This window comes from Cetorhinus maximus, chromosome 4, assembly GCF_964194155.1.
Source record: "Cetorhinus maximus chromosome 4, sCetMax3.hap1.1, whole genome shotgun sequence".
NCBI lineage: Eukaryota > Metazoa > Chordata > Chondrichthyes > Lamniformes > Cetorhinidae > Cetorhinus > Cetorhinus maximus.
Window position 1 is genome coordinate 41,157,766 of NC_135882.1, and position 8,885 is coordinate 41,166,650.

Consider the following 8,885-nt stretch of genomic DNA (forward strand, 5'->3'; position numbering starts at 1 on the left):
ATGCATAAATTATGATACTTCAAAAGCACTTCATTGGTTATGAAGTGTTTTGGGACATCCTGGGGTTGTGAAATGTAGTATATCAATGCAGATTTGTTCATCAATAACTGTTATTTCAAATTTTCAAGGAGTCAAGTGCGTAGTAACTGCTGTCAGATATGTATGCTATGCATCCCCTAATTTACTGGACCACATTTGCTCGGCGTGCAATGCAATTTTTGAATAAAATGTACGTAATATCCAATTTTGATGATTTCCTGTATTTGCCATAGAAATATCCTTTTTTTGGATTCATCAAATAAGGAAACTTGCAGCATCTGAAACTGCAGTGACTTGGGCATCACATTCTCAAACTTGGGCCTAAGTATTTCCCTCCATTGGCTAACAATTTATATATTTGGAGGATTATCCAAAACATTGAATTATAAATAAACCTTTGATCCTTGAATAGTTTTGAGTTGTGTGGATATAACAAACGCTAGTTCATCCAAATTACATATATATATTAGATAATTCTGTGGAAATATCTTCCTGCAGTTTGCCCTGGCAGCACTATTATAGCTTTTATTTTGTATATGAATTTTCAGGTTGTCAGACTCGAAGGACAGGTGCTTCGTTATAAAACAGCATCAGAAAACTCAGAAAAAATAGAGGATGAGCTAAAAGCAGAAAAGAGGAGGCTGCAGCGAGAGGTATGCAGAATGCTTACTAAATGCTGCTATGTTGTTCTGAGTTACAGAAATAAGTTGTACTTTCAAGCCATTCTGTCTGGGAACTAAATGAAAAGCTCTTTGAGATCCAACATAGATACCGTGGGCTAAATGGACTTCTCTTTGCCCAAGCGGTGTCTCCCATTCTTTTGACTTAACACATTTTACCCTCCTCATTTATATTTGCTTCTCTGCTGTTCTAATGTTACCTGCTCAATTGTTGCTCTAAATGTTATAATCGTGCACTATTTGAATATCATTTCCAATACATTGTTCAGTTCTTAAAATATTTTAAAAATAATTTATGTACAGTGTTTTAACATCACTTTTGCTCAACCCCAAGACCCCCTGCAAAACACACAATTGATTGGATTGGCTTTTCTTACTAGGATATTTATTTTTCATTTCCATTTTCAGTTCTGTATTACATTGTCAAGAGAAAAATGATTGATTTCTTATTTTAAATTTCCTTACAGTCCCCTCCAGGCTGCTAAGACTGATCAAGGCTTTGAAATACTTAATTAAACAAATCTTGCTTGGACACACCCCTTAACTACACAAGCTTCCTAACTACAAAACCTTACTATGTGCGTTTCTGTCACTTTTTTCATATTATAAATTTCTATATCCATATTTATGATATACAAGATTGGCATGCTGTAATTACACCATCTTCCTAGTAGTGGTATTGTAGTGCCTTAGATTTGTATCTCCCGGCTCCTTAACTTGAATTGTGGAGGAATTCCTATGCTCCACCTGATTCTACTTCTTTGCTTTCTACAATGCCATAAGTCTTTCTAATTAACTATAAATAATATCAAAGTAACTTGTAAAACTAAAGAGAAAGGGGACTGAATTATGTCTCTTCATACAATCTAATTGCCTCTGTCTCTGATCTCACTTCATTTGAACTGTGTACCCGCATGTGAAAATCAAAGGCATTTTGGTCGGTCTAGAAAACATTGCTTTTCCAAGATATGAGAAGTGAATCCATCTTCAACATTGTAGTTGTGAATTATTTAAGGCAATTGGAACTATACACAGCTCCAGCTAAAGCTGGTGACTTTTGATTTGTGGCTGTTAAACATATTGCAATTTGATGTTTACAATTAGGTGTGCTTTTTGCATTTGGATCAGAATGTAAAATAACCTGGTGTAATTTTCCTTAGCTGCACTTCTAGTTGTGGACATTTAATGTGAAGTTTTTAAACTGGAGTTAAACATCTAGTTATTTTTCTGAGTGTTTGTGTTAGCTTATTGATAATTACCAAGTGTTTTTAATCCTTCCTCAGTTACGATCAGCATTGGATAAGAATGAGGAGATGGAAATGACCAATAACCACTTGATGAAGCGGTTAGAGAAGATGAAGGCCAACAGAAATGCGCTACTGTCTCAGCAGTAAAGATGGAAGAGTCAGTGTACTGTATCTATAACAAGCAGAACTTCAATGCATCACAATTTATAGACCTTTTCCATTGGTGCAACCACTTTCAAACACTGAAAGATGTCCTTTATTAAGGCTTCAGTTTTATAAATGTTGGCGTAAAGATTTTGTAATTTATGAGAGAATTATGGCATTGTCTAATGTCTACATGTTTGATAATTGTGAATTGTATTGCCTGTTTAGCTCAGTGGGTTAATAGCCTTTGAAATGAGTTGTGTACTTATGAGTGATTTAGCAGGTAAATACAAATAGATTTGATTGTTCATGGCTTTAATACGCCAAATTGATTTACATAAACCTTTCTGCTGCTTAGAAATTATACTGGTTGCTTAAAGACCTTGAATGACTGCGTGAACGGAACTGATACACAAGATAACCTCGCAAGTCCCTTTTGAAAATCTAACTGCTCTCGTTTGCCAATAATTCTGTGCACCTCGCAATGCAGGAATCCCCGCTTCAAGTGCCTTTCACGTGGTGCGATGGAGATTATCTTGATTTGGTTATTCATTCAACAAAATTTATGGACCAATCATTCGGTCTAAAATATTGTAATTGATGTATTTTAAAAAGAGTGGGTAAATTTCTAAAACATTTATCTGCCAAAAGTGACATACATAATTTTTTCATCAAAAATACAACTTCAAATTGTCTTTTGTATTATATACAACTTAATCGAGTAAAGAAATGGATTGTAGATAAGACTGATAAGTTTTGAAAACGTCCCTGCAGTTTAGCTTTAGAACAACACATGATCTAGGCATCTCTGCTGCTCCTCACTTCATGGAGTTAAAAAAATAACAAATGGAAAGAATTGTTTCCTTTGCTATATAAAATATTGGACTGCATCTTCAGAGTATTACTTGTGTTGCTTGTGTATAAGGATTTGGTCTTTCTGTAAAAAACAGGCTTGTGAATGGGGGTTTTGACAATAAATGAAACTGTGGGCACTTTATATAATGACACCACAGAATTTTATTTTTGTGATTGCTGAATCTCTGTCTTCAAGTAGTAGAAGCACATAGCTATATAGTTTGTTGGCTGCATGAAGTCATCTTAGAATAGCATCTTCAACATTTGCCCAGCCAATCACTTAAATTTTTAGAAAAGAGGTTGAATGAAGAAAGAATTTTAACAGGTCAGTCGCTAAATTAGCCTGATTAACTTTATAGCTTTGCACAAGTGATGAGTGTTGGAGCTGAGGGCCAGTCCTGCCAGATATGTCAGGGCTAATGTTCCTCCAATTGCCTTCCCTGGACAATATGAGACAGTATGTTGAAAGTGAAAAGTATTTCAAATACCCCTGGTAAACTGGTAATAAGTGGTAGGGAAACGGGAACAGTTTTTGCAGTGTGTACAGGACTCCGATGTTACCCAGAGCATGAGGCCTAACGAGAGAAATCACTGCTACATCTAACAATGGGAAAGGAACCCATTGATGAGACATATCTAGGCAAGATACATCTAGGAGCATCTAGGCAATAACAAAGGTAATGTAATAAAGCTTAAAATGATGATTGAGAAAGACAATACAAAACCTACATGACCTTGTCCTTGAAAATCTACCGGTCGCAGATGCATTTGTCCACGGCACTATTGGTAAGAGTGATCACTGCACAATCCATGTGGAGATTAAATCCTGTCTTCACATTGAGCATACCCTCTTGATGTGATGAGAGAAATTCGGAGCAGATAGTGCAGCTCAGACCTGGGCATCCATGAGATACTGTGGCCATCAGCAGCAGCAGAATTGTATTCAACCACAACAAAAACAAAAATACCTGGAAAAACTCAGCAGGTCTGACAGCATCTGTGGAGAGGAATACAGTTAACCACATTCTGTAACCTTGTGGCCTGACATATCCCTCTCTACCATTACCATCGAGCTCGGGGACCAACCCTGATTCCATGAGGTGTGTAGAGGAGCTACCAGGAGCAGCACCAGGCATACCTAAAAATGAGTTGCCAATTTAGTGAAGCTGCAGTACAAAACTTAAATGCATGCTAATATGCTATTGATAGAGCTAAGTGATTCTCTAACCAATGGATCATATCAAAATCGTGCCATGTGATCTTTTGCATTCACCTGAGATGGCAGATAAGGCCTCAGTTCAATATTTCATCTGAAAAATGGCACTCTGACAGTGCAGCACTCCCTCAGTACTATGCTGGACTGTCAGTTTTGGCTTTTATGTTGAAGTACTGGATTGGGACTATGAACCCACAATATTCTGGATCAGAGGCCAGAGTACTACCAACTGAGGCATGGCTCATGAGAGCAAATTATATGATCTATCTAGGCCTCCTCCTGAGGTCTCTGCCATCTAGATGCCAGTCTTTCAGCCGATTTGACTTCCCTTCATGTCATATCAAAAAACAGCGAGTGCTATATTTCCAAAAAGGTTATGGGCCCTAACAACATTTCGTTTGTAATGCTGAAGACTTGTGCCTTAGAACTAGCCGTGCCCTAACTAAGCAGTTCCAGTACAGCTACAGCACTGGCATCTACCTGCCAATGTGGAAAATTGCCCAGGTATGTGCTGTCCACAAAAACTGGACAAATGCAGACTGCCAGGAACATTCGGTGCCATGCCTTATTCAAGCCTTCGTTCAAACATGGACGAAAGAGTTGCATTCCAGTGGTGAGGTGATAGTGACTGTTTTTGACAGCAGAGAGGCACTCGGTCAAGTGTGGCATCAAGGAGTCCTAGTAAAATTGAAGTTGATGGGAATCAGGACAAAACCTTCCGTTGTATGCAGCACAAAGGAAGGACCTCGTTGCAGTAGTTCCTCCAAGCAGTGACCTAGGCCCAGCTATCTTCAACTGCTTCATCAATAACCTTCCCTCCATCATAATGTCAGAAATGGAGATGCTTGCTGATGGCAGTGTTCAGTTCCATCCACAACTTATCAGAAAATGAAGCAGTTCTCATGTTGTATGACCTGGACATCATTTAGGTTTGGGCTAATAAGTGTCAAGTTACATTCACACTACACAAGTGCTAGGCAATTTCCAACAAGAGAGAATTTAACCATCTCCCCTTGATATTCAGCGATTACCATCACTTAATTTCCCCCACAATAAACATCCTGGGGTGGGGGGGGGGGGGCTGCGGCGTGAGGTGATTACCATTGACCTGAAGCTGAACTGGATTGGCCGTAAAAATACTGTGACTACATGAACAGGTCAGAAGTTGGGAATTCTGCAGTAGGTAATTCACCTCCTAATTTACCAGAGCATGTCCACCAACTACAAGGCACAAGTCAGGAGTGTGATGGAGTACTCTCCACTTGCCTGCATGAGCTGGTAGAATTTGATGGGAAGAATAGGGCAGCCTCATACTGCTTGGGGGTGCAGAGTGAATAGAGTAGAGGAATCAAGGGGGTACAGGTATACAAATCACTTAAAGTACTGATGCAGGTTAATAGGCCTTTTGAAAAAAAAATTAAACGCTGCGGTTCATTTGTTGTATGTTTGGTTAACTATCACTGAAAAGTAGAGGAGTTATGTTAGACTTGTATCAAATATTAGATAGACCACAACAAAAACAGAATTACCTGGAAAAACTCAGCAGGTCTGGCAGCATCGGCGGAGAAGAGAAGAGTTGACGTTTCAAGTCCTCATGACCCTTCAGCAGAACTGAGTGAAGTTAGGAGAGGGGTGAAATATAAGCTGATTTAAGGTCGTGGGGTTGGGGTGGGGTGATGGTTGTAGGGACAAGCAAGCAGTGAAAGGAGCAGATAATCAAAAGATGTTACAGACAAAGGAACAGGGAGGTGTTAAAGGTGGTGATATTATCTAAGAGAATGTGTTAATTAAGAATGGATGGCAGGACACTCAAAGTACAGCTCTAGTGGGGGTGGGGTGGAAGGACTGACAGGGTATTATAGATTAAAAATAATGGAAATAGGTGGGAAAAGAAAAATCTATATAAATTATTGGAAAAAACAAAAGGGAGGGGGAAGAAACGGAAATAGGGGTGGGGATGGGGGAGGGAGGTGAAAACTAGAGGTCATATGTACGTGTTTGTTATTTGTTCATTGAATCTAGGTGTCATTGGCAAGGCCAGCATTTATTGCCCATCCTTAATTGCTCTTGAAAAGTTGGTGGTGAGCTACCTTTGTGTACTATTGCAGGTACATATAGTGCTGTTAGATAGGGAGTTCCAGGATATTGACCCAGAAACAATTAATTAGTTCCAAGTCAGGATGGTTTGTGGCTTGAAGGAGAACTTGAAATGATGTTCGCCTGCACCTACTGTCCTTGTTTTTCAAGGTGGTAGAGTTTGCAGATTTGGAAGGCACTGTTGGGGGAGATGTTGCCACTTGATAGCACTATAAATAACACCTTCCATCATTTAGCTGATGACAGAGAGTAGAATGATGGAATGATAATTGACCTGATTAGATTTGGCATTCTTTTTGTGGACAGAACATACCTAGACAATTTTCCGCCTAGTTGGATAGATGCTATTGTTGTAGCTCTATGAGAACAGCTTGGTTAGGGGCACAGCTTGTACAACACTACAGTTGGGATGTTGTTGGGGCCCAAAGCCTTTACTTTATCCAGTGCACTTAGCAGTTTTTTGAAAACATTGAATTGAGTTGGCAGAAGAGTAGCATCAGGAGCTGAGATGGACTTGACAGTTCTGACTGAAGATAGTTGCAAATGCTTCATCATTGTCTTTTGGACTTGCACACTGGGCCCTGCCATCATTCAGGTTGGGGATGTTCATGGAACTCCTCGTCCATTGTCTTTCACAACTGTTGTAACAGGCCTGAAGAGCTTTATCAGTCCTCTTGTTTGGGGAATTGCTTTGCTGTTTACAGTATGCTGCTTCTGTGGTTTAGCATAAATGTCCTATATTGTAGCTTCACCAGGTTGGTACATCATATTTAGGTAGGCCTGGTGCTTTTCTCCTACGTTCCTCATTTAACAGGGGTTGGTCCCCTGGCATGATTGGAATGGTAGTGTCATACAACATGATACAGTGTCCTCAGTGTGAAGATGGGATTTCATCTCCACAAGGATTGTGCAGTGGTCACTCCCACTAATACTGTCATGACAAATGCATCTGCAACAGATAGACTGATGAGGTTAGGTTTGTTTTTCCCTTGCGTTGGTTCTTTCACCACCTCAGGCAGGCTCAGTCTTGCAACTATGTCCTTCAGAACTCGACTAGCTCAGTCAGTAGTGATGCTACCAAGCCACTCTTCGTGAAAAACATGGAAATCCCCACCTGAGTATGTTTTGTGCCCTTTCTACCCTCAGTGCTTCTTTCGACTGGTGTTTAACATGGAGGAGTACTGATTTGTCAGATAGGGAGGGCTGCAGGTAGTAATTAACGGGTTTCCTGCCATGTTTGACCTGGTGCCATAAGATGTCATGGGATCCAGAGTGAATGTTAAGGACTCCCAGAGCCATTCCCTCCTGTGCCACCATCTCTGTTGGGTCTGTCATGCTGGTGGAACAGGATATATCCTGGAATGGTGATGGAGGAATCTGGTTTCTAGGTATGATTCAGTGAGTATGATTATGTTGCTTTAATAGTCTATGGGACAGTTCTTCCAATTTTGGCACAAGTCTCCAGGTGTTAGTGAAGTGGACTTTGCAGGGTCGACAGGCACGGTGTACCTTCGTAGTGCTTAGGTTGATAATGGGGGTCTGTCTGACTATTTTTATTATTCTTTTGCTGCAGTGTTTTAGATACAACTTAGTGGTTTGTTAGGCCATATCAGAGGACAGTTAACAGTCAATGACATTGTGGTGGTTCTGGAGTCACAGATAGGGTAGACCAAGGAAGGACAGCAGATTTCCAGGATTTTAGTGAACCAGATAGGTTTTTAACCACCATTCAGTAATGTTCATGGTTACCATTCTTGATAGTATTTTTTTATTCCAGATTTATTTTAATGAATTGAATTTAAATTCCCCAGATGCCCTGGTGGGATTTGAACTCTTGTCTATGGAAATACCAGATCGTTAGTCTCGGCCTCTGGATTACTATGCCAGTCGTATAACCATTATACTACTGCAGTTACAGTAGATAGCCAACAATAATTCCAATAGGGAATTCAGAAGAAACTTCTTGACCCAAAAAATATAAAGAATATGGAACACACAATCCCAAGGAGTAGTTGAAGCAAATAATATAGATGCATCAAAGGAAAGCTAAATAAACATATGAGGGACAAAGGAATAGAATGATATGCTCATCAAGTTTATAAAGCAGGATGGGAGGAAGCATGATGCATAAATGCCAACATCGACCAGTTTGGTTGAATGGCTTGTTTCTGTGCTGTGGTGGTTTGTCACTCAGGGAGTAGAGTTATAGGGTCAGAGTGCAGCAGAGGAGGCCATTTGGTCCATCGACTCTATGCTGGCTCCCTTTGGAGCAGTCAGTCAGTTCCAGTACCCTGCGTGATCCCCGTAGCCCTGCAAGTTTATTTCCTTCAAGTGTCCATCCAATTTCCTTTTGAAGTCAGTGATTGTTTCTGCATCCACCACCTTTGTGGGCAGCGAGCTCCAGGTCATTACCACTTGCTGCATAAAAAAGATTCTTCCTCACATTCCCCATGCAGCTGTTGTCCAAAATCTTAGTGTCCCCTAGTCCTTGTACCAGCAGCTAATGGAAAGAGCTTTTCCTTGACTACTTTAAGCCATATTCTTGTACACCTTTATCACATCTCCCCTCAATCTCTTTTGCTCCAAGGGGAACTCTTCAATAGGCTG

The 8,885-nt window shown here is 40.1% G+C and overlaps 1 protein-coding gene across 1 annotated transcript in view; it reads left to right on the forward strand.

Moving 5' to 3' along the window:
- Positions 1 to 3,130, forward strand: part of lrrfip2 (leucine rich repeat (in FLII) interacting protein 2) — a 202,492-nt gene extending 199,362 nt beyond the window's left edge. The window contains exons 25-26 of the mRNA XM_078539775.1: positions 588 to 692; positions 2,003 to 3,130. Coding sequence (XP_078395901.1) covers positions 588 to 692; positions 2,003 to 2,113 — 216 coding nt within the window. The 3' untranslated portion in view covers positions 2,114 to 3,130. The remainder of the gene's footprint in view (positions 1 to 587; positions 693 to 2,002) is intronic.
- Positions 3,131 to 8,885: the final 5,755 nt, after the last annotated feature.